At 40.1% G+C, this 26992-nt stretch overlaps 1 protein-coding gene across 4 annotated transcripts; it reads right to left on the bottom strand.

Moving 5' to 3' along the window:
- Positions 1–86: 86 nt before the first annotated feature.
- Positions 87–23039, bottom strand: LOC124863862 (ankyrin repeat and fibronectin type-III domain-containing protein 1-like). 4 transcript variants are annotated; one of them, XM_047358393.1, is made up of 21 exons: positions 22869–23039; positions 17852–18161; positions 17737–17777; positions 16465–16773; positions 15486–15756; positions 15181–15375; positions 10550–10663; positions 9439–9536; positions 9071–9161; positions 8410–8517; positions 7919–8018; positions 7415–7544; positions 6691–6810; positions 6354–6463; positions 5744–5858; positions 5472–5638; positions 5185–5362; positions 3904–4066; positions 2932–3098; positions 2558–2762; positions 87–1129 (listed from the first exon to the last, which is right to left on the bottom strand). In XM_047358393.1, exons 4-21 carry the CDS (start codon positions 16624–16626, stop codon positions 453–455), a joined length of 3171 nt encoding a protein of 1056 aa, XP_047214349.1. In that variant the 5' UTR covers positions 16627–16773; positions 17737–17777; positions 17852–18161; positions 22869–23039; the 3' UTR covers positions 87–452. The 4 variants fall into 4 exon arrangements, with proteins under 4 accessions (XP_047214349.1, XP_047214347.1, XP_047214350.1 ...); XM_047358391.1 differs by lacking the exon at positions 17737–17777; XM_047358394.1 differs by lacking the exons at positions 17737–17777; positions 22869–23039 and adding an exon at positions 18237–18266.
- Positions 23040–26992: the final 3953 nt, after the last annotated feature.

The raw sequence follows: 26992 nt of genomic DNA, 5'->3' as shown, positions 1-26992 counted from the left end.
CAGCTACGCGAACCCAGAGCAGAAGCCCAAGCTGGTGCTGGTTCCAATGAGGCTGAAGGGGACAACACACGGTATGAACTGGTTATGTAAACTTTTTTATCATGATCACTTGGGTAGTTTCTGTTGTCCTTATAATTTAAAAAGAGCAACCAATAAGCAAGCATGAAGGTTTTGTAGTACTTTCATATTCAGAATGGAAACTTATGAGCACAAGTCTTCATGCTAGAAAAAAAAAAATTAAAGATTTAGAAATGTGCAAAAACATGTCTAGCTTTTTGTTTGCAATCACCGAACTGGGTGCAATATCATGGATGAGGCTTTATCTAAATCTTACAAGACATTCTCAAGTTAATAGCTACTATGAATAAATACAGTGATCAAAAAAGATTAGATGGATCTTTTCATTTCTTCATCTAGTGCTGGAGTGTGACTGAAATTGACAGAGTTTAATATCAGGATGAACTGGTGGAGGGTCTGTCCCACTCCACCAGGCTTCTCACTGGAAAAGATGCACCTCTACTTGGAGCCTCCTTCATCTCTGCAACCTCTCGAGGAAAGTCACACCCTGAAACAGGTGTGTTGCTCTCAGAAGCATTTACAGTGGTAGAAGAAGGCGTAACTTCCTCTCTGCTCACACAGTTTGGCTCTGATGCCCCCTCATCATCCCTTATCAAGCTTGAGCCCTCAAAGACAAAATGACTGTTTTCCTCCCCAATCCCACGTCCAAAGTTGTTGAGCATGTCCATTACAGATGGCGTGAATGGACCACTGGAGTTTTCCTCCATAAGACTCAGCGTTGGCAAAATGTCCACCAGCTCCGCCATCTCCATCGGCTGGATGACGTCTGTGATGCTGGGGGTGAAGTCCATTGTGTCCAACACTGTGGCCTCCAGCTGTGCCACAGCAGCAGGGTGAAGTCCAGACTCTGTTAAAGCCATGGTGTTTCCACGCTCCGGCAGGCTGATGCTGGTCAGGTGTGCTGTTGACTGAGAGCTGATGTCAACAGGGTACCCTCCCTTCACAACACCTTCCATCAACGTGAGCGCAGCATCCTCGGGGACAACTGTGATGCCTTCTGGAGTGGAGACCGACTTCCTGCTAATTGGTAAGGGCGCACTGACAGAACTTCCTAAAAAGTGAAGCAAGAATCAGAAAGAAGTTAGGAGAGCGATAAGATACATCAATTAAAGCTTCAATGTATCATGCAGTTATGTTATGTCACAGATCAACAGTATGTAAGGAAAAGGATATATGGATTTTACATGGATACATTATTTATTTTTATTCTTGGCCTGAGGTTCTCTGCTTCCTTTTGAGTGGGTATGTTTGTTTGGATTCAAAACATGTCTTTCCCTAACAGTTCTGCATCATATGAATGATTGTTGTTTATTAAAAAGACCTTTGAAGGAAACAAAAGTCCTACCGAATGCCTGCCGACATCCTGCTGGCATTTAGGCCCTTAATAAACTACACAAATAATGACAAGGTTAGCTAACAAAAACTACCTCAGGTCCATCAGTTGAAAATGGAATGAGTATAGGACAATGTTAAACCTACCAAGACATGGTTGTCTACCTGGCATTAATCTGAGAAAATGCCAGGACCCCCCTCCGGAGGTCCATTTCTTGACAAGACAACTATAAGGCATGATGTCAATAAATCTAGTTTTTAGGGTGTCAGAAAGAAAATATTTTTGAAAGAAAGCCATTAGGCAATTTAGGATAAGGGTCTCTGATCATACCAAAACTGAACTCTGGTCCTCTCGTGAAACATTATTGTCATAGTTTAATCATGCTTTGCTCTGTTCATGTTTTAAACATCATGCTGCAGCCTGCTGGTTGAAGTCCTGCAGCTCTGCAGCTGATCACCTCATTGCTCGCACCTGCTGGGTAACCTTTATATACCCTTTGTTCTCCCTTCTCCACACCAGATCATTTTTAGCCATTGGTTGAGCCTTGCCTTGTTCATGTTTCAACAGCCTTTATATGTTTTCTATTGACCCTCCTATCCCTTTTGAATTATGTTCATCGTCTAGTACCAAGTGGATAATAAAGTTTCTGTCTGTGTTGTTTCCACCTCTAGCTTTTTCTGCCTCTGTGTTGTTTTTATCTGCTACAATCCTAGTCGATTGTTAATGTTTGGTTCAAACCAAATGAATTTGGTTCCTCACAATTATCTATCAGAAATCTGACACTGCCCATCACCCTGGACACTCCATTTCTATAGTGATACATGGTGGTGGCAGCATCATGCTTTAGGGAGGCTTATCGTACAGATGAATGGAGCTAAATACATAGCTATTCTTTAAGAAAACCTGTTAGAGGCTGCAAAAAACTTGAGACTGGGGTTTAGGTTCCATTTCTAGCAGGAAAACAACCAAAGATACAGTCAAAGCCACAATGGATCAAAGAAAATTCATGTGCTACAATGGGTCAGTGATGAAAGTCCAGGTCTAAACCTAATGCATAATATATGGCAAAACTTGAACATACACCCCAATATAACTGAGCTACAAAAATTAAATGAGACATCAAAACCACAAAGAATGCATCAATACCTGCTATAGATCTTTGTGTTTGGTTACGGCTGGGCCATTTCAATCTGGCAGTCAAGCTGTCTTCCTCTTCTTTACCTTCAGGACAAGGTGGTGGGTCACCTCCCATCACCAGACCTAAAGGTACTGCTCCCACCCACTGCTTGGAGCGGACACACTGCAGACAGTCCATTATCCAACGGGCGTCCCTCCACACCATCTCCAAATGCTAAAAAAACAGAAAACATGTTTTAATCAATTTTACTGTTGGCTGACATCCAGGCAATTAATTTCCTTCATTAAATCTTCACACATCACACAACAGAAAGATTTAGGTAAAGATTCACAAAATATTTATTTTATCCAACAAAGAAAAATTGCTCTTTTCATGCTCTTACACGAGAAAGGTCAGTGATGTTATTAAGCCGCTCCCGGGCTTCCTGCACCTCCTTGGTGTCCAGTGCCTCACGTAGAGCCTGCTGGGCCAGATGAGTGTCCAGCTCCAGCCTTACCCATCCCTGGCAGTACTGACACAGGAAGTCGCGCTCATATGTCCAGAAGTGAACTGGTTGATGAGTCACAGAGGAGACAGAAGCTGGTACGGTTAGCTTCAGTACTCGTTTTTACTCTTTATTTCACCTGGAAACCTGAATAATCAGATCCTTTCCCACACTTTGCATTACTCTCATTTGTTTTACTCAAGGTATTAATTCTACACTTTTTTTTCTATTTTCTGGTAGTATATTTTTACTTCTGTTCTTTAGTTCCTTTGAATATGACACATATTGATCTTAGAGTGGGATTTTCTCCAAAATAATGACTGCTACAAGTTTTATCAAATGCAATAACACGGTTTTTTTTTCTTGCAAGGTTTCTTTTGTAGGTCCACAGAAGTCCAATTTTAATCAAGGAGCGATACACTCCTTTTTTCTGCCCCCTCACTTTGTGAAAAACATCATTCTTGACAGTCAGTCAGTCATTTTCTACCGCTTATTCCATAATGGGTCACAGGGGGGCTGGTGCCTATCTCCAGCAGTCTACGGGCAAGAGGCAGGGTACACCCTGGACAGGTCGCCAGTCCATCGCAGGGCAACACACAAACAACCACGCACACACTCATTCATACACCTACGGTCAATTTAGAGAGACCAATTAACCTAACAGGCATGTCTTTGGACTGTGGGAGGAAGCCGGAGTACCCGGTGAGAACTCACGCATGCACGGGGAGAACATGCAAACTCCATGCAGAAAGACCCCAGGCCGGGAATTGAACCCAGGACCTTCTTGCTGCAAGGCAACAGTGCTACCAACTGCGCCACCGTGCAGCCTCATTCTTGACAGATCCAACCCAATTACGGCTTTCCACTTACCCAGTTCAAACATCTGCAGAGGCATGGTGAGGCCAGGCTCTTTGGTTCCCACCAAAGGCCAGTAACTAGAGCTGAAGTCCTCGCTGGGAGGCAAAAGTAACAGCATGGAGACCTTTCCACCAAACTGGAGCAGCTCCCGAGTGTAAACGCCATACTGATAGGCCTGCCAGAATCACAGTTGCAAGTAATTAAAAATGTGCTATTTTTGTCAAATTCAAATTTTAAAATAGAAAGGAGAATTGCTAAAGCCCTTAAGGTAATTTAAAGTATTTTATTATGACTTACTGATACCCTAATATATGCGTATAATTGTGGAATGACAGGAAAATCTTACTGTTTTGCAAATAAAACACTGAAATGTCAGGCATGCATTTATATACAACCCCCCTTTCTCTGTTGTCCCTAAGTAAATACAATGCAACCAGCTCTCTTCAAATATAACGCATATAACAAAGTTGTGGAGCCCATTTGTTGTGGGTATAAATACACATTGTCTGTGAAGGCCTAAAAGGTTTGTTACAATTATCAAACGAAGACCAAGGAGGAGACCAAGGAAGACAGCAGGCAGATCAGTGACAAGTTTAAAACAGGATTAGCATATAAAACAAAACAATATTCCAAGTTTTGAAAATCTCACTGAGCACTGTTGTATTGATCATTTAAAAACTGAAAGACTATGGCACAACTGCAAACCTACAACGAACAAACATTAATCTCAGAAGCAACCAAAAGCCCCATGGCAACTTTGGAGGATCTGCAGAGAACTTAGAGAGACCCTGTTAAAAACTAACTATTATTCATGCAGCTGTTGGGAAGATGGATGGAGCTGAGCTTGTGCAAGAGGTTCACATTCCTGCAGGACAACCCTAAACAAACACCCAGAGCTATAATTATAGCATATAATAATAATGCCCCAGTCAAAGTCCAGATCTAAATCCAATGGAAAATCTGTGGAAAGACTTTACAATTGATGTTTCCAGATGCTCTATATCCAATTTTAATGAGTTTAATATATCAAAGGCAAATGAACAAAAAAGTCTCTGGAAGTGCGAAGCTAGCAGACATAGCTGTGAAGACATATGCCAAAGAGTTGCAGCAGTAACTGCATTGGTTTCTACAGAGTATTGACTTATGCACCACTCTGTGTTGGTCTATCACATAAAATGCCATTTACATAAATAAATAACCCAGCAAATCTAACAAAGTGACCAATGTTTGTGCAAGACACTGTAATGTTTTGAGAAAGACATTTTTAGAGATGCCTGTTTTAGTCCATTTTACCCTGTAGAGGGGGATGTTGAGCTTTGTCAGGAGATGTGTGACTGCGGCTCTCAGAGACCTGACAAACTCCTCCACACCGCTGCTCTCTGTCAAGCTCTCGTCCTGACCGCTCGGTGGGTTATGAGCGTTGCCGTTGTGTGCAGTGTAAACATGACTCTGGAGCCAAGCCCACTCCTCTCTGTGGCCCAGTGACAATGCAGTAAAAAAAGAGAACGATGATTGAATAACTTCTTAGTATGGTTTTGCTGTGAACTTTAACAGGATGTCCCTCGGTCTAACTGTGTTACCTGGTCACATGGGGATTGTGGCGGACTCGCGTGTGGCAGAGGAGATTGGGGATCCTTTGTGGCACCAGGACCCTGATCTGGTCCACTGAGCTGCACAGTTTTAGGATGCCCACATACAGACCAGGCTGGACCCACTGAATGCTGTGTCTGTGGAATGACAGTTTGTCCTGTAAAGCAGAAGGACATATTTGATTTTAGATCAGGTTAGCTACAGCTACGCTTGTCTGTAATACAAAACTGTTTGTCTCTTTTTTAGGAAAACACAAACTCACCTTCAGCTGCTCATAGAGTGTATCAATGGCAGTGGGCTCAGGCAGCAGTGGAGTTCTGCTGCGGTTCTTCTCCAGCCGGTCCAGAGGAATCCAGTGGAATGGGGGGTCAGGGGGACTGAGCCAAATGAAACAAAAATGTAAGATTTTTCTGCAAATGTGCTTACCTGGGTCATTATCTATCCATCCATCCATCCATCCATCCATCTTCTATACATGCTTCTTCCATACTGGGTTGTGGGGTAGCTGGTGCCTATCTCCAGCAGTCTATGGCAAGAGGTGGGGTACACCCTGGACAGGTCACCAGTCCATCCCAGGGCAAGACACAGGACAAACAACCATGCACACGAAGCCAGAGTACCCGGAGAAAACCCACGCATGCACGGGGAGAACATGCAAACTCAATGCAGAAAAACCCCTGACCAGGACTTTCTTGCTGCAAGGCAACCGTGCTACTAACTGCATCACTGTGCAGCCCACCTGAATCATTATGTATTTGGAAAACCAAAAGAATGTATGGCAAGCAGAGTAAGAAAATAAAATCAAATGTCTTTGCAGAGTCAAAGAAATTTCTCGCGAGACTTACAGGCTGTAAGAAAAGACTCTGCCTTACCTAAATGGAGGATTTGGAAACTCCCTCATCGTCACTATTAGCACATTGCCCTGCCTGTCTTTCAGTGGTTCATAGTACACCTGGCCCAAATCCATTGTTCCTAGAGAAGACTGACAGCACACACATGAGGAATGTTAAAATAAAAATCATGGGACGTAAAAAAATTGGGGATATTAAGGATTAATGCATTAAACACAGCGTCAGTATTTGTGTGTAGATTGAATGAGCTTGGCAAAAAGAAGACCAGGAGAAATGGGAAGGAAGAGATGTTGGGAGGTAATTAAAAACACAATTAAACCAACATGTTATCTGGAGAATAAGAGGATTAAGTTCCTACCTGCAGCTGAGAAACAGCTCTTACGATGTTGTGCCTGTTCTGAAGGAGGGAGGAGGGAGAGGAGTGAGCAGAGGACAGGCCCTGCTGAAGCCAGGGCACCTGCTGCCATGCGCAGGACAACTACAGCAGGGATGAAAGGAAGTTTAGGATAGAAGACATAAACAAATAAGGTTTTTAGGTATTCAATATGCAAAAAACAGTAATGTTGATAATAACATATACAGTTTTTATCAGAGGTTCACATACAGTCAACATGGTCAATATGGTCATATTAATTTGGGGCAATTATTAACTTATTTGAACAGTTTGTCTGTCAAGGTGAACTGACGATACAAAATACAACAAATCCTCCAATTTCTAGCATCATTCTTGCTTTGATGCCAGAAATTTGACCAGTCTTTTATCAGAAATGGTAGAGCACGTTTAAATTGGTTGGTTTTCTGGTACACACTAGCTGTTGAACAAAGTCCAGAAATTTTCAGCAACGTTTAGGTCAGGGCCATTCCAGAAGCCTAATGTCAGCCTTTTCTATTCATTCCAAAACCATTTTGAATGCGCTTGGGATCACTGTCCTGTTGGAACACCCAACTGTGCCCAGGATTCAACCATCTTACTAATGATTCACTTTGGCACTGAAACCGCTTGTGATGTATAATTTTGACCATGAGTGGATTAAAGAATATCCACAATAAATTCAATCTTTCGCAGTTTATGATCCGTTCACCTTGGCAAACCAAAGGAAGTCTTGTGTGATAGAGGTGGAGCAGCAGTGGATCTCCACCAGTGGGATCTGATCCTCAGCTGTCACCAGGATGTTATCCTTGTGGTAGAAAACAGTCGCCAAGTTTACACCCCTGGTGATAGAGAGGACATTTTTAGACTCTGAAATGGGCCTTTTCGAATGAAGTAATTTCATATACAGGTGATTAGGGAGTACTTAATTGTCAATACCAATTATTGTTGATTTGTATGGTTTCCTGGTTGTTTTAAGAAAAAAGAGGCCTTAAGAAGCCTAGCATTTGCAGGAGCTTTGCATTTTAATGTGTTCTCACTTTACTTATTTTTAAGCTGCATAGGCCTTGATGTAACAATTGCTCTTTCCAGTCACGGCAAAATAACATACATTATCTACCCTGTGTAACCTGCACGGCTCTAATTGCATCCCATTTAAGTACTCTGTCTTGTTATTCTCAAAGGGCGGTGGGATAGGTAAAACAGATGGGACTACCTTTGTAGGTGACGAACAAACTTGGTGGCAGACTGGAAAAGTTGTTTGATGCCCCGAGACATCGTCAGGCGCTTGCTGGGGCTCGGTGACTTCAAGCTGTCTGTTGAACATGACAAGAGTGGAGGAAAATCTTTTTATCTTGCAAAATACACCTGCTCCAAAGACAATGGATGTCTACCTGGCTGGCAATTACTGCACTGTTGCATAATTCTGACACACATTGTATACAATTTTGCAACCTCAAAATATTACATTGCCAAGACAAATAATTAACAAATATGACATTTTATTCATCACATAAAATCCTAATACAATACAATGAAGTTTATGGTTGTAATGTGGCAAAATGTGAATGAGTTTAAAAGGTATGAAAAGTTTTGCAAGGCCAAGTACATAAAAAATGTTATTTCTCAGTAGCAGCAATATATATATAAATATATATTGTATATATGTATACAGTATATATATATATATGAAATTCCCATTGTTACCTATATAATATCCTCTGTACTGGGATTCTTTGGCATCTTCCAGCAGTTTCCTCACAAGGCCCTCGTGGTTCCTGAGCGCCGACTTCACACCAACACACTCTCTCCAGCCTGCACAAGACAGAAACAAATCATCTCTTTCACAGTTAGGGGAAAATCATTCAAAAGGCAAGAATTAATTTGCTGCCAAGTCCTGAGTGCTGCTTTCTCTGAAAGATAAGGAAGCGAGAGCGCTTGCATGACAAAACACCTGCATGCTCTGAAAGTTTCTATGCCGATTCATTCAGAACGTCACTGTAAGTTGGATGTGAATTAAGTTATCTAATGAATAGTTTGGCATTGTTAAATATTTTCACTTTTCTACTCCATTAAAAAAACAGAGTAGTATTACTGGAGGAGTAAATTGGAAAGAAAAGCTAGTAAAGGAAGCAAGAAGGAGGCAAGATTATAAGCCCAATTTAAATTTAGGGGAGCATGGCTACAAGGGCCATTGATTCACAGTGACATCCCTGATTCTCCATGTTTTAATAATTCACACAATCTGCCAACCTTCACTTGTTTCACGTGAAGCTTGAAGTTAGCCAAATCTAAAATTTAAAGCTTTGCTCCAAGGACAGAAATGATGATGAACCTTAAGTCTTGTTCTGCTGTCCAGCATACTTACTGGAGAGGGCAGAGCTGACCGGAGTGGAGCACTGAGGCGGGCCCCATCCCTTCACATTGTAGGCGCTCGCTCTCACATAGTACTGCACTCCCTGTGTTGGAGAAGCACCAGAGTGCCAAATTATCACTGTGCAATAATCTTGTGAATCAGCCATCTCAGGACAAAGACAAGAGAAAGATGTCTCATTATTAATTCATCTCGTTTACTGTGAGGCTGTGGGAAAGCATTCTTTTAAGGAACGTGATTCAGTGAGCAACAAATACAACCAATGTGTGGCTGTATAGTTGCTGCTTTTGCACTGTATGATTATGCAATGTGTAATTTTGTCAGCATTGTGTGTGGGTATATGTGTGTGCTGCTTAACTCACTGCTGTCAGTCCATAGATAATAAAGGAGGGGTTCCTTGTTTCTGTAACCTGGGCTGTACCAAGGACGCGTTTGAAGCTGGCCGAGGTGCTCCACTCCACTGTGTAGAAGGAGAAAAAACTGTCTCACTGACAAAATCCTCTCTGGTTTTGCTCAGAGCTCCAATAAGCAAGAACAAAGGATTTGAGTATTTACAGTTCAAAGAACATGGGCTTAATCTACTCTTGGCAAAAGAATATAATGCAGCTGCTAAAGTAACGCCTACTCTGGATGCATGAATAAAAGGCTTTTTTTCCACGCCAGCCTGGCAATATGTGGGATTCTGATGTTATTGAAGTGATTCGAGACTCCATCAAATGCCTTTTTGTTTCTTTTCCATTATATTCCAAATAATTTATAATCTCTCTCAAATCCCATCCATCTGTATTATCCAATCATGGTCAAAAAAAGGACATAGTACAATTGGTCTGGTCTTTTCCAGGTTGTAAAATGATTTAAATCCAGCCTAGGTTATAAAGAAGCACACAACAAATTACACAATATAACTATTTATTACTTGAGCAACTTGCAGTTAATGAGTCGACCATGAACTCCACTGCATAGCAAAGTATACTAGATTAAAATGTGAAGCCTTCTGTCTGACAACTAAAGCTTTGTCCAAACCGGATCATCAAGAACACAATGATCTTAAACCAAGCAGCCATGTAAAACCAAATGACTGAAAAAGAAAAGAATCATTGTGTCGCAATGGCCCAGTCAAAGTCCAGACTTCAACTGGAAATACAGACTAGATTAAAATACAGTGAACGATTTGCAAAATCAAGTATCTGCAAACCTCAAAGAAGTGAAGAAATTTAAAGAGTAGAGGCCAAAGATGGGTCACAAGCTGCAAGCTACTGAATCATGGGGTGTCAGATGTTTTTCACACACACAGACTTTCTGTTTTTACTGTGTTTTGTGAAATAAATAATGACTGTGGGTCCTGTGTGTTTTTGAACATTTCAAGTTAAAATAATTAAGTTTTTTCTGATAAACACCTAGAATTGCAAAAAGATGCAATTTCCTTTAACTGTATGAATGTATCATAATCCTCCCATCTTAACCACCACCTACCTTTATAGCGGGTGATGAGTCCTGTGGTGCTTTCCTCTGGCTCCTTGATCACCACACATAGAGATGAATTGCTGGTTACCAGCAAAGACACGTGGCTGGGAGGACCTGGGAGCTCTAGATGGAACAGTTAAAGACAAAACTGTACAATTTACACAAGGTCAAAGCAATGTATAACAAATATAAAAATCATAATTATGACAATTTTCTGTATGTTAAAAAAAGATAAGATAGCCAAGAGCCCCATGGCTCCTCTGGAGGGGTTATGGAGGGCCACAGCTCAGCTGCGACAATCTACTGGCAGGGTGGCAATAAGAAAACTATTGTTGGTAGACAGCTGTAGGAAGTCCTGATTTATCTTTGAGGGTGAGAGACCAGATTTGAAACAAAAACAGCTCAAATTTGGCCTTCATGCAAAACGCTCAGATCCCGAACACATCATCCCCACAGTGAAACATGGTGGTGGGAGCATCATGCTGTGAGAATACTTTTCTTCAGTACGAGCAGAATAGCTGGTTAGAGTTGTTGGGAAAATAGATAGAGCTAAATACAGGCCAATACTGAAAGAAGGGCAGCAGAACACAGGCAGAAACAGGAACACAGGTAAAAACAGGTAGAAGGGTTGCCTAACAGTGAATCAACAATAAACATACAGCCAGTGCAGTGCAACAATGTATTGTGTTAGATCAGAGCATATGAATGGCCCAGTCAAAGCCCCAAAATCTAATTGAAAATCAGCTTAAAATTTTACAGACATTCTTCTTCCATTGTGCCATGCAACTGGTAGTTAAATCTGATTTGAATTTAAATGAGTCATTTAATATTCTTACCTTTAACTAAACCAAAAGAAATCTTCCTTTGAAGCTTCCTGCAGTTCTGAAACACTGTGGGAGATGCTCGTTATCACCTCGCCTATAACAGTGCCTCAGACTTTCTCCTTTGTGATCAAATGTAACCATGCTTTGCCCACCGAGTCTAGACAAAAAGGATAGTTTGCTCATGCTCAGCAGTGACCTGGAATTGAATGGATTCCCACCGAGCCAAGTACCTAAGGCCACATTTCATGTACAGGTACTTCTCAAAATATTAGCATATTGTGATAAAGTTAATTATTTTCCATAATATAATGATGAAAATTTAACATTCATATATTTTAGATTCATTGCACACTAACTGAAATATTTCAGGTCTTTTATTGTCTTAATATGGATGATTGTGGCATACAGCTCATGAAAACCCAAAATTCCTATCTCACAAAATTAGCATATTTCATCCGACCTATAAAAGGAAAGTGTTTTTAATACGAAAAACGTCAACCTTCAAATAATCATGTACAGTTATGCACTCAATACTTGGTCGGGAATCCTTTTGCAGAAATGACTGCTTCAATGCGGCGTGGCATGGAGGCAATCAGCCTGTGGCACTGCTGAGGTCTTATGGAGGCCCAGGATGCTTCGATAGCGGCCTTTAGCTCATCCAGAGTGTTGGGTCTTGAGTCTCTCAACGTTCTCTTCACAATATCCCACAGATTCTCTATGGGGTTCAGGTCAGGAGAGTTGGCAGGCCAATTGAGCACAGTGATACCATGGTCAGTAAACCATTTACCAGTGGTTTTGGCACTGTGAGCAGGTGCCAGGTCGTGATGAAAAATGAAATCTTCATCTCCATAAAGCTTTTCAGCAGATGGAAGCATGAAGTGCTCCAAAATCTCCTGATAGCTAGCTGCATTGACCCTGCCCTTGATAAAACACAGTGGACAAACACCAGCAGCTGACATGGCACCCCAGACCATCACTGACTGTGGGTACTTGACACTGGACTTCTGGCATTTTGGCATTTCCTTCTCCCCAGTCTTCCTCCAGACTCTGGCACCTTGATTTCCAAATGACATGCAGAATTTGCTTTCATCCGAAAAAAGTACTTTGGACCACTGAGCAACAGTCCAGTGCTGCTTCTCTGTAGCCCAGGTCAGGCGCTTCTGCCGCTGTTTCTGGTTGAAAAGTGGCTTGACCTGGGGAATGCGGCACCTGTAGCCCATTTCCTGCACACGCCTGTGCACGGTGGCTCTGGATGTTTCCACTCCAGACTCAGTCCACTGCTTCCGCAGGTCCCCCAAGGTCTGGAATCGGCCCTTCTCCACAATCTTCCTCAGGGTCCGGTCACCTCTTCTCGTTGTGCAGCGTTTTCTGCCACACTTTTTCCTTCCCACAGATTTCCCACTGAGGTGCCTTGATACAGCACTCTGGGAACAGCCTATTCGTTCAGAAATTTCTTTCTGTGTCTTACCCTCTTGCTTGAGGGTGTCAATAGTGGCCTTCTGGACAGCAGTCAGGTCGGCAGTCTTACCCATGATTGGGGTTTTGAGTGATGAACCAGGCTGGGAGTTTTAAAGGCCTCAGGAATCTTTTGCAGGTGTTTAGAGTTAACTCGTTGATTCAGATGATTAGGTTCATAGCTCGTTTAGAGACCCTTTTAATGATATGCTAATTTTGTGAGATAGGATTTTTGGGTTTTCATGAGCTGTATGCCAAAATCATCCGTATTAAGACAATAAAAGACCTGAAATATTTCAGTTAGTGTGCAATGAATCTAAAATATATGAATGTTAAATTTTCATCATGACATTATGGAAAATAATGAACTTTATCACAATATGCTAATATTTTGATAAGGACCTGTATATTTTAGATTTTTAAAAATTCAACCAACGTTTCCTTCCCTGGAGATTTATAATAAGAGTATGATTGTTTTAATGCACACAAAAAGAAGACCTGAGGCCCTGTGCTCCTAACAAGTGTGATAATAAAACAGCAATGGAAGATATCAGAAGATCCTTGAAAAAGAAATGAAACAAGTTCTAACTAAAAGCATTTCAGCTGGTAATAAATACACATAATAACATAACAACTAGCTAGAACAACCCCCACAACTAACTGAACCACTGAAGGAACAAACAGAATGAAGACATCAATGGGTTTGTGTGAGACGTAAAAACCACAGCAGCCTTGAGAATCTTCCCTTTGCAGACTCCTGCTCATAAATCTGCCAGCATCAAGGTTTTATTTGATCCAGACAGACAGTGGAGGGAGAGCAGGGCATGGCCATGAGAATTTGGACAGGCTGATGACAAGGGACTTGCTTGGAAGTTCAGATTAAAAACAGAGGCTAGAGGGAAACATTTAGTGAAAACCGAAGAGCTGGAAAAGTAATTAGCAAAACTTAAACGAGATAGTGGGATTACTAATAGATCTCAGTGCTCTAGTCAGCTCGTACGGAGGGCTTTGTAGATTAGAAATGGAGTATAAGTTATTTAGAACCTTGTTAAAAATCCAGACGAAGATTATTGTATATATATATGGTCTAAAAAACTTAGCATCAATCCCTTGCCAGTCAGTTAATGCAAAACTAATGCAGCAGTGCAGAATTTCTATTCCAGATTCTCCACTGCTCAGAGGGCGCGTATCTATAGCTGTTTTGGTGCAATCTTCCTTCTTTCTTTTTCATATCTGTCACACCAACTCAGCTGAAAGAGTTTGAAGGGGACACACATTAGTGTCACTTTATTGGCCCCTGCAAGTCAAAATAAATCTCCTTGAATAAAACCCAGTGTGCCACCACCAAAAGTGAACAGTCTGGCCCTATGCAAAACACTTTGCATGGAACTCACACTTCAAATCACCCGAACACAACAATTCTCCTGACAAAAGATGGTGGTGGCAGCATCATGTGCAGCAGAAACAGGGAAGGTGGTCATGTCATATTGCGAGTTGTGGTGCAGAGAAAGGATGCTACGAACCAGCGGAATAAAGGTAAGTCAAGTTTTATATTTCCTCACTTACAGAACCAGGCAGGGAAAACAGAACCAGACCAGGACACCAGAAACCAGACGTAGCATTACACATGATATCAAACAACAAGGAACCAGCAAGGACCTAAGGAGCTTAAATACAAAACAGAAAGCAGGGTGAACCAATAAATAGAGGGACCAGGTAATCAAGGGGAACAAGGAACAAATGTGGATCAGACTGCAGAGAGTGAAATCAATTAACAAAACAAAAACACAGAACTAAGGGTAAACTAAGGACCAGACCATCAGAAATAAACAAAAACACAAAACGCAGTCACTGGCTGGGTATGAGAGGTCAGAGTTGATTAGAAAATGGTTTGAACGATACACAGGGCAATCCTGGAAGAAAAGCCTGATGTAGATCAAAGCTTATTCATGTGTTACAATGGCCTAGCCAAAGTACAGACTCAAATTTCAATTGAAAATCTGTGGCAAAAACTTTAAATGGATTTTCATAGATGCATTTTATCTGATCTGAGTTGTAGTTGTTTTGCAAAGATGAATTGGCTCAATTTCACTGTCTTGATGTGCAAAGCTGTCATTGTAATTGTGCAAGTAAAAGGTGATTCTGACAAGTATTGATTCTTGGAGTTGATTATAAATTCACATTTTTATTAGCAACAAATTCTGGAAACCATGTATCAATTTCTCATTGATGCTTTACCTTTTGTTGGTCTATCACATAAAATTCTAATAAAACACTTCGAGGTCTGTGACAAAATGTGTTAAAGCTGTTGTAGCAATACATAGTTTATCAAGTACCACAATCTGACCCAACAGCACCTACCTGTGTTCTGGAAGTTCTCTCTCATCCGGCAGTATAGCTCCAGCCGGAGTCTCCAGAGCCGAGTCTGTCTCTGGACCTCAGCCTGTGCCTGGGGGCCTGCTCCTGTTTTTCTGGACTCCAACTTCTCCTCCACTCGTTTACTTGCCAGATCCACCAGGGCATCCAGCTTGAGCCCCCAGTCTTCTGGCCGGCACACTGAGAGGTGATGCAGCAGAGGCAGACAGTTAATGTATATGATTTATTAGGTAAAACCCTTATTTAGCTGCTTTCATGCTCTTTTTGATCAATGAAATCATAAAACTTACAAATAGGGTTATGTCTGGCCCCTGCCTTTGTCAGTACATGAAGAAGAGGGGAGTTGTGGGTAAGTGCAGCCACATCCAGCAGAACCAAACCCTGTTCATTCAATCTGTTCACCCCTTTTTCTTTATCTCTCTCCCAGTCCTTCTCTTTCTTCTCTCCTCTCTCCCACAAGCTTGTTGCTCCTCCTCCTCCACAGCTGGCATGATCTTTGGACAAAAGGCTCTGCACAGCCAAAGTGTCCTCATTTTCCACGGCCTCCCACAGGGTCTTGTACTAATCGGGGAGAAAGAAGAAGGGTGCACCACCAAGGAGAGCATAAGAAAAAAAAAGAAGGTTTGGATGTTGAAAGAGATTTATTTAGCAAGATAGAGGGAAGGGAGTTGCAAGGAAACAGAAAAAACACAAGATCCATAAATCAAAGAAGCCAAGGACGACAAATTCATACTCTAGCTTCATGAGATAAAAAAAAAGCTTGGGAATTTGAGTTATTACTGGTTACTGTAGGTGAAAGAATAGTGGTGGTGATTTGTTCAGAAACATTTCTTTCTCTGTTTAGTCCATCTCCTTTTAGGGGTGATCATGCTTTGGTGTTGTGTGTGGGTTTGAATATCTTTACTTTACATTTCTAAACCATTGCTTCTTGGGAACAAACTGAATTACAATCCACAAAGCAGCCAAAGTCACATATATGTAGTTATAGCTCTTCACCATTGATCAGGTCAAAACCACAATGCCTCGTGCTCATTTGCACACATTCTGCTTAGTAAAAGCGAAAACACTGTTTGTCTCGTGGTGAGCTATTGGAGGATTAGTTTTGTGCTTCAAAGGAAATATCAAATGGCACAAAACATGCTGTCCAATCAGTTCTTCAACCTGAAAGCACCTTAATTATAGTGTTCCAGTGAGAGGTTTACATACTAGTGTCATCTCAATTTGGGGTTTTTCAGAAGGTAAAGCATGAAGAAAATGCTAGTATCTTACAGCGTCTGCAGGTTTGCTGGTGTATTTGGGTGCAGCCACCTCCGCAGCGACGGAACACTCTCCTCCCTTCAGTCTGACAGAGAGGTTCCTGTAGATTCGTTTGGGTGAAACGGGTCCCAGAGAGCGCCGACGTTGAGGTGGGTTCCTCATGGATAAGGACATGACAGAGGAGACAAAGAGATAAGGTGGAAAAAGGACAGGCAAAAGCAGGAGTGGGGGACAGGAGAAGAAAGAAGCAGAAGGAAATGAGCGTAGTGAAAATAAAAAAAAAAGATGTGAATTGTTAGGAAATTGCAAGAAGGATTAGAACTGAGAGCAACAGACGGGGAGATTGATAAAAGTCAGAAAAATGGTGAAAAGGGCGAAAAGAAGGGAAACACAAAGACAAAATAAAAACAGTGAATGAAGCTAACTGATTTTTTTCAAAGAAGACAATTTTCTGCTAAATTGAGTGCTGAGTATTGGCTGAGAGGTGTTATCCAAGTGAATAAATGGCTGCTAGTAATGCCTGTTCAGAGTAGATGAAAATGGCTTGAAGTATTCAGCTTCTGCCAGTTCTGTCATTGGACATGGGTTTTCTTCACTCTGAATGCAATCTTCCCACATACAGAGAAACAGAGCCATCATTTTAATTAAGATTTGCCAATTCCCAAACACAATTCTCTTTTGTTATTATGAATTTAAATCTTTTATATCATCAGCTTCTGAGCATACAGTGCTATGCAAAACTTTCCAAAATTTTTTCATTTTTTAATCATGTTACCACAAACTTCAAGGTATATTAAATCAGGGTTTTATGCAGTGGATCAACACAAAGTGGAAGCAACATGATGCATGGTTTTTCAAAAGTTTTTGTATTCAGTCCTCATTGCTCTCATATCCCTAGATAAAATCCAGAACAACCAATTGACTTCACAAGTCAACCTAATTAGTAAAGAGCCAACATGTGTATAATTAAATCTCAGTAGAAAGTTAACTGTTCTTGTAAAGTCTCACATGATTTTTTTCATACTTTATTTAACTAGAAAAAAAATCCAGTGAAATTTAAAATCTTATTTACTTGATCATCCTAGTCAGGGAACAAACAACGCAATGATGATGGAACACAGTAGAAGGGTCAGAGAGAGAGTTGTAGAGAAGTTTAAAGCAGAGTTATGTTAAACCATTTAGGAGACATCGCAAACAAAATGTGTCATATTGAGTTTAAAGGATTTGACCCACATGCAGAAAGCAATTCAGGAGACAGCATTGTTCGGTAAAGTGTTTATTTACATCTGGGTGAATAATGCAGGGAACTGGAACCAGGATGCAAACTGTAGAAATAAACAAGAAGGTAAGCAGGGATAACTCTGGGGCTGAACTCATGAAAATAATAAATCTGTCTTACAAAGAATGGTGGAGGGATCCGCCAGAGGGGGAGTGGAGAAACCAAGTGGTTGTTTGCCGGTCAGATTGAAGATGGTGGATATGGTAAGCCAGGAGAGTTTGTAATCCACGAGGTGCGATGGAGGGAGGAGGGTGGACAGGGTTCGCAGATGGAGGTCCGAGGTACGCAGGAATCAAGAGGCTGCCAGCCGGCGTGATCCAACGAAGTTATGAGAGACTTGAGTCTTTGTTCATAGAATTGGATTGCTTCCTTCCAGAAGACGGTTTATGCAGACATGATTCAATGCAAGGCAAAATCAGGTTCAGGAAACCTGCAGGATACAAAGACAAAGTTACTCAGTGTACAAGGCAAGGTCAAGGGCAAAGGTAACATGGCTGAGTAGTACCACTAAGGGCAACACTCTGGCAGTGAGTTGCTGGCAGCCTCCTCCTTAAATAGTCCTCTGCAGATAATCAGGGGAATAGCGAACACCTGTCACCTCTCCTCCAGATTCCACGCCATCTAGGTTCTGAGCACAGTAAAAGCACCAACAGACACACAAAGCACAGATCCTGACAAAAGGGTTTTTTCTGGTCATGTGAGATCAATTTATTTTCTTTTTTAATCTATATGCAAAAAAACACCACATTCCCACAGTGAAACATAGCAGTGGCTGCATTATGCTGTGGGGATGATATTTTTCTGCAGTGACAGGGAAGCTGGTTAGAACTGATGAGTAGATAGATGGAGTGAAATAAAAAGACTTAAGGAGGTTCACCTTCCAGCAGGACAACATACAGCCAGAGATACAATGGTATGGTTTTAAAGTACGTTCATATGTTGAAATGGCTTAGTTAAAGTCCAGAACTAAATTAAATCAAGAATGTGCGGCAAGTCTTGAAAACTGATATTCACAGATATTTTCCATCAAATCTGATTTGAGCTTGAGCTATATTGCAAAGAAGAATGGGCGACATTACATTGTTTAGAAAAGGAAAGAAATTTTCAACGTCAAAGTTTTATTTGTAAAATGTGTAAAAAAAAGTGTATTATTGTCCTTTAACTTCACAATTATATACCATTTTGTTTTTGAACTATGACATTAAATCCCAATAAAATACACAGAAGTTTATGTTGTGATGTGACAAAATGAAAAAGGTTTAATGGCTATGAAACAGTAATGGCGGTGCAAGATTGCAAACCACATTATTATGATCGGGTTCTGGTGCTTGGTTTTTCCCCTCTCTGTTTCAGCATGTCTCATTTCGTGACACTGTTTCTCTTTTCATCCTCTCTTCACTTTGGAGTAATTTTCATGTCGCCTCCACTTTATATTAAAAGCATCCCGACAAGAAGAACATCTTTCTAAAGGCAGGACATTCACAGGATGTCAGACATGAATAAGTGGATCTGTCACCATCGCCATCTCATCTCACTGATGAACCAAGTCTTTATGCACTAAGTGGGGAACTGTCCTTGGGAGAAATCAAATACTCCCGTGGCACATTCCAATTCAGCTATAATTATACCACATCACCACCATTCCTGTTAATCCACTAGGTGATTCAGTAGTTTGCACAGCGCATGCACAGTCAATATGTTTGGATACAGGAGTATAAGGGCATTATCAGTGTTTCTGGAAGACCTTTCGTCTGTTTGTTTATTGTGTCCTACAAAATTCGCTGAAAGTGCTGATCAGACATTTGCGAGAGGAGATGAGCTCATGTTTAGTGTTTGTCTATCAGATAAAGCAAGAAAAAGCAGGGTACTTAGAAACTGGAAGCTGCACTTGAATACCTGAGCAGGGTGATATAAAACCCTGACCTGTGCAAAGAAATACACCACTGATTCACTGTGGTTATTTTGTCAGCCTCTCAACTTGACTCAATGCTTTAATTTTTTTCCTTAACCTATGCAAACCTCTCTGACACAGACCTGAAAGTGCGGCATGTTTGCAAGCGGTCTTTCCGGTTTGTCAGTCTGCGAAATGCATTGGCTCTCAAGTTCAGCAATGCATGGAAACATGTCATGAATAATGTTAGTCCCACAGGAAGTGATGCAGCACAGTCAACTGTGAGAAGAAACCACAACATAGCCTTGAATGTCAAAGTGCTATATATATAATCGACTTATTTATGCCTAAAAGCAAGTTTTCAGAATCAGTGTCATGTCTGTGTTACAGTGAAACAGTGAAAAAAAACCATAGCAACCAGACCAATCCACAGTAGAGATTTTTGATATGATTCACCGCCTAGCACACCATTGTGTCAGAGGATGGTATTAGTCCTTAAAAAACAAACAAACAAAAAACTATAACAAGCTATGCTGAACAAAGGTTCTTTAAAACTCAATTTGAAATTTATTAAACCTTAATTCTTTTTGTGAAATCACTAAATGTTTTTTAAAATATTTTTCTGGGCAGCAAGATAACCCTAAACTGAAAGAAGATTGAAAAAATATATAACAGTCAAACATGAACTGAATTATTCTATACAGATTATTAACTCTTTAAAGTATAGATTGAGTTTGTGAAACCAATTTGTAAAAACAATGGACATTCTTAATTTTATCAAAAATATTGTTAATATTTCATTTTGTCTCATGTTTGTGAACCAAATATTGAGCATTGTACATTGGACAGAGAAGAAGAAGCTTAGCCAGGGCGGCATTCACAGAAGAATGGTCAGCCGCAACATTAAAAGTAAGTCACTCTATTAAAATATCAGCTCACACTATTCTACAGGGAAAATAATATTTGCTACATAATTAAAGATTATAACAGACTAGTTTCACCTATCCTCATTAGGCAACAGAGCTCCTCTGTTGCCTAATGAGGGTGGATCTTACTTCCTGAAGCCAAAAGAGGGGAGTTGCAGACCTGTTAAGGGTTAGATGGGTGGTCATGATTATCAGCTTAGATTCAGCAGGGTTCAATGTTCTGGATCAATATCCAAAATCCCAGAAAATAGGTCATTCTGGTTTCAAGGTACATGGAATTAGGTGCAAAATCTTAACATTGTTTTACAAAAATAACAATGCTGTAACAGTTTAAATAAAATAATTAGTTTAATGATTAATCAGTTTTTTTGTTTTTGTATTTTGCCCTTTACATACTGCAGTTTCATGAGAAAACCCAGTTAAATAATGAGATCAACTTAGAAGACGAATTTTGCACCTACTAGGTGTTTGTGCAATACCCACCATTTAAACCAATTTTCTATATTCTACTGCCTTTTACTTTTGGGAAATGTGGTCATGTCACTCCAATTAACAATATTTAGTGGCTAGGGCTGCTCGATATCATGAAAACACTTAATTGCAATGCTATTATTAAAAATTGCAGTGACGGTTAAGCCACATTTTCCTGGCTCTTTTCTTTCTTTTCCATCATTAAAATGTCTCCACCATTTTCTGTGAGTTTTAGCATCTCAGCCACTAGAAATATACATGTGATGTGGGCATCAAGAGTAATTTGTAGTCTGATTAAGATGGGTATTTATTTAACTGACATGCACAGTTTTAAGGCACTTGAGGTATAAAATACCAAAAACTGCATCCATGTGATATGTTGCAATTGACATATTTAAAATCCTGATCTTTTGAAGGTGATTGTGATTGAATAGATTGTACAGATCTGCTATCAGGGATCATAATCTGTTCTATTTTAGAAGGTGAACATGCCCAAAAGGGGATTTGAGCTCAGCAAATAATGTTAATACAAAGTTCCCAGTATTTTTAGATCCACATATCTTCATAACTCATGAACAAAATTAGGTCAACTAAAACTAAACAAATATGCCATGATTTAAGCATTTGGATAAGAAATGGTTTATTTACAGGTACAAAATAGATGTAGGAGGGAACGAAAAGGCAATGTCTTGGTACCAAAGGGTCAAGGGGCCAACTAAACTGAAGCCATCAAAATCTGTGAGCATGAATTTTAGTTAATAACTCCACCTACAACAATATTCAACCCATCATATGTTGCATGAGCTGGTCACATCAGGGTACTCTCTAATAAAAATCTAACACCACCTCTTTTGTATTTTTTTAAATGATTCTTAATGACTTGTTACTACTGATAAAACCAAGATAACAGATATTCGTCATACAAACACTGGTAAATTGTGAGAAGAGATTCAGTTCACAGGCAAATGCTATTTTTCTGTGGAATACACTGATGTTATCAAGTATTCATTATTCCATGAATAAGAGCAAGATGTTCTACTTACGCACCATGATATAATATTACTATATAATGTCTGGGATGAAATGAGGCTCTGATCAGCTACAGGAACCGTCTCCCTCTGAACCTTAGCCTTTCATTTTCAGATAAAAGCAGTTATTTAGTCTCATGATTTTTACACTAACCCTTTTTACATCAACCCTCTGGTTTGTGCTGGTCATCCTCAGCAGACCCTATCTGCACAGTAATGCTTTTCTCAGAACGGGGTCGATTTCTTTGTGTGCAGCCGCCTCCCATATAAACATTGTGCTCCACAGCACTTTATTCATTATAAGGCTTTTAGTTACCTAGAAGCTGCCATCATAACCTGATTTGTCTTGGTTGATCATTGTTGGTAAACCAGTCTTGAAGAGAACAAAAGCAGTCCTGTAATTTAATCAACTTGTTAATGATCTGATTGCGTAATGAAGAAGTTAAAAACTGTACAAACAGTTTTGGACCCACTTTCATTCTTGTGACCAACTTTCTGAAAGTTCTTAAATTTTTTTTTTTTTTTTCAATATACAAAGTTACAAGACCTCTTACCTTTCCTTCAGGACCCTTTTAATGGATAACTGACTGAGAAATACCCTTTTCCCTTCGGATCAAGAGCTGATCCTTAACGATTAATTTGCTATTTAACAATCTACTTTTTGAATACAAAAATATTCTTAGGTGTAATTTCCAACATCTCTTGAGGCAAGCATGAAATTCTGATCATGTTTGGAAACTTTCATGCAACACTTGAACCAACAAGGTTTTTGTAAAAGAGCTTCACCCTCGGATAACATTAAAACACTTTGCGTCTCTTACCGTCAGTGGATATTTTTTATTTCCTCGGCCTTCCGTCCAACGCTGCAGCGATGCTACAACATAGTTTTGTTTGTTTGGAAACGTCCGGCTGCTGATCGGATAAAATCCATCGTTTCACAAAGTTTGCACCGCAGACTGAGGCGCACCTGACCGTTACACCCGAGTGGGAAACCGAATATTATCCTACACCCACTAACGCAAACACGTCTTTCCTCGTTCCGCCCACTTCCTCGATTTATGTTTTAGAGTTAGTTTTGCCTAAACAATACATTGAGATAATCCTAATCCTCCTTAAATGTTATAAATTACGAAAGCCCCCTTATTGCCTGATTTTAAAACCGCTATAGTGTCCAAATTTGTACTTTTTACTACTTGATCACTTCATACGGTTTCTGCTGAGAGATAGGCTTTGTAGTGAATTCTGCAGCATTATGGGGGTATGTCTGGATCCTCTATTTAAAGTGCAAAAACTGCCCTGACACAAGTTGACAACCAACGTCTTCATGGTGTGTTTGAAATGGCAGATCAGAAACATTTGAATGTACAAATAAATAAATTAAATAGTGTTTCCCTTCAGGTACTATAACCTTTATAAGGTTATAGAAAAGTTAGTTGGATGGATAGCATCTGTGAACAATATTTTGGACTAGCTTTGTGAGCCACATGATTGAGAACCTCCTTTTAACTTGGGCTCAAATTCTAATGAATTGAGCAATGTTTTCAAATGTAAAGGGAATTTTAAAAATGCTGGCTTTTGCAGTTATTCCAGTTTTCATGCTATATGTGCATAACATTTCCACAAAGAAAGATACTAATAGTATAGGGAATAATCTTAGTAGGTTAGTCATGCTGCTTTTGTGGTGCTATGCACTTTTTTTTTTGCTGGACTGAAGGCAAAAATGGCTCTTAGGGTTGTAAAGATTGCAGAAATCTGGTCTAGATCATTCCACTGTAGATCTGGCTGTATGTACAGGGTTTTTGTCATTCTGGAGGGTAAACTTGCACTGCAGCATCTTTTGCAGCCTCTAACAAGTTTTCTTCTTCTGCCCTGTTTTTAGCTTCATCCATCTTCCCGTCAGCTGTGACCAGCTTCTCTGGCCCAGCTGAAGAAAAGAATCCCCACAGCATAATTCTGTTACCATCACTGTTTTGCGGTGGGGATGTTGTATTCAGCTTGATGCACAGTGTTGGTTTCTCACCATACACATGCTATTTTAGTTTGAGCTCAAGTGTTTTTGTGACATGGCAGTATTTACTGGAAAATTATAAAGTGGCTATTTTAGAATTTTTCACAGCACCTCTACATCTGGCTTCTGTATGGGTGGTGGAATAACATCAGTGAATAAAATGGCACAATCTGTCAGTCTATGACTGTTTCACACTACAGACTGAAATGTGTGTGGTTGCAAAGGTGATCAAAGGAAGTGGTTGAAGACAAGTCTTTTTAGGTGCAAATGTCAATGAATTATGTGGAAACTGTTTCCATTTTTAGTAATCAAGCTGTAAAAGAAGTTAATGAGAAATTGTTGTCTAAAAAAGGTGATAGATGTGGCCCATGTAGAACTCCACATGTTGCACTCTTGGTGGCTATTTGTCTCCTTCGAGAGTCAATAACTAGCATTGGTCCAAGCTAAAACAGAGGCTTTAAAACCAATTACTTTCCAACTTCTTGTCAGGGTCTAATACTTCTCTCAGTCAAGCAGTTCCTCAACCACTTAATTTAATTTGAGTCCCAACACAGTACACTTTTTGCCCCCAGTATGTTTGCTGGAGCACATTACATTTGCTAAATTTAACAGACTGAGAAACAATTAGGAATGAGCTCCCTGCAAGGCATTTGTGCATGCTCATTTGTTACACAGAAACACACAATGGACTACGTGTTTGCCTACACTGGTGTGCAGAGCAGTCTGTTTATGGAGAGATGGACAGAGTTGGTAGTAGCTGATACTCGCCCCCACACACTTATCAGCACGTTGCTGCTTAGCTGCTGAGAGGACTCTGTTGTCATGGTTATGACCAAACTGAGCCTTTATGGGTCGGGCCAAATGAAACCTTCACACCTCATTACCTGAAACTCAATGCATGGTATTTAACCAATGCAATTCTTTAGAGAAAAAAAAATCTGTGATGTATGAGTTTAATAGATACTGCTATGGATCTTTGACCTGTCCTCATTTACATTAAAAGTTCTCCTCTTCTTATTCTCCTATTCCAGAACCAAAACATGTGAAAGGTGCTGTTTGGGCTTATTGTACATTGCAAAAATGTGTGCAGAATGTACAAAATAATTAAAAATCAGTCATGAATTTGTTTTTCTTCCCACACAACAATTAATTTCACAAATTTAAAAAGACCAGCAGTCTAATTTATTTCTCAGTGGTATGATTTCTTTTAAATCAAACATAAAACAGGTAAATCAAAAAACTGAGAAAATCACTCTGAGCTACTAATAAAATCTGATGTATTTTTAAATATATTGACAATATATTTCCATTATATTTTTAATCAAACCAATATTTAGCTGAGGTTATCCAGACCTCATCCAACTTTCCTAGAATCCTGTAAAGTAAAGATCCTCACTTAATCTGACTAACTTATCTATGAGGAAAAAGGGGGAGAAAAGCATTCCAAGTTCTCTTTTCCATATTATTATCCGGTTCCAGATCAGCATGGTAACACAAAATTTTCCCACCTCATTGCTGTTAAAAACATTTACTGCTTCCTGGATCCCTGGATATTACTAGCAGGAAAATAAAATCTAGCTTTTTATCTCTCTCCTTCTGTCGTAGGAGTCTCTGCCTGTCATTACCCTGAGAAGAGAGAAGCGATAACAGGGCTCTGTCCAACAAACTTGGATGTTTGGACGGAGGAGTCTTTTGGATCCCAGCCAAGACTACATCTCAGTATCAGAGCAGATAAAAGAAAGATGTTACTTGCCATGTTCAGTTGCGTTCTCCAGGGGATGATAATGGGACAGTTTCATAGGTATCATCTCAGGGTTAGGGTAAGGGTTAAGACCCTAACCCTAACCCTTGATCTTTTTTTTGAGAAAAAAAGGTCAAGAAAATTGCAAGCAGTCAAACGGGTAATGTTGATGAAAACAAAACAAAAGATTTCCCAAATCTTACTTGCAAAGCTGATCAGACTGTTTAAGGAGATAGTGCAGGTTAATGAGAGCGAAGCTTCATAATTGTTTGTCTTCTGATGTGTTGTTGAGGTGATCAGCTTTTAGACCCGCTTATGCTACTCAATCGTCCAACTACTGCATGTCCAACATTTTCCTCTATTGTGGAGATGACATGTAATATCAGAATGCATTCAGGATGAAGAGTTTGCAAAGGATGTTTAACCCTCAAAAGAACTGCATCTGAACTTGAAGAAGGAAGCTGTTTTCAGAACACAAACCTTAGAAAAAAGTCCTTAGTCCACAAAATCTAACTTTAAAACACCTTAAGTATGAACATTAGCATTATAACAATAACTATATTCCAAATCATTCTGAGCATACGTTCATCATTATTGATAATTACACCTACAAAAAAACCCACCTGCATAGGAAATAATCAAACTCTCCAGCTTTCTCAAACAGAAAAAAACAGTTTCTGTGTGCACAACAGAGAAATTTTAGATCCAAACCTTGAGGCCTCATCTGAGTGCTTGACAAAAAGCATTCTCTTCAAGCTAGAATAATGGAAGTGACCTAAGGAGAAAAGAGAGGTGTAAATGGCACGTCTTGGAGGGTAGAAAAATGTTCCACCTATGTCATGATCCAGGGGTAGTTGGGTTATCTTTTGCAACTCCTCTACTCACTCTCTACTTTTTTATGTGCTGATTCTTTTGAGGATGGAGCATTTCCTCCTGTGCTGCTTCCACCAAGCCCCAAAATAACACAGTTTTCATTTAGGAAGCGTTGGACTAGTTCACAGCTCTAAAGCCCATAATTATTTATGTTGTTTGACGCCAGAGCAAGGTTGCACTGTTCCAAGCTGAGCGATGGCATAATGCAGATCCCCAGGGTGGAATGGCGCTCTGTGCCTTGTGCCAAAGTTAAAATAGTTTTCATTTGGGTGCAGTGCTCTATGATGTCATCTGGGTGACTCAAAACAGAGACAGCCTGGTAC

This window comes from Girardinichthys multiradiatus, chromosome Y (genome assembly GCF_021462225.1).
Source record: "Girardinichthys multiradiatus isolate DD_20200921_A chromosome Y, DD_fGirMul_XY1, whole genome shotgun sequence".
Classification (NCBI taxonomy): domain Eukaryota; kingdom Metazoa; phylum Chordata; class Actinopteri; order Cyprinodontiformes; family Goodeidae; genus Girardinichthys; species Girardinichthys multiradiatus.
The sequence above is the reverse complement of the archived record's forward strand: the minus strand, read 5'-3'. Positions and strand labels throughout refer to the sequence as shown.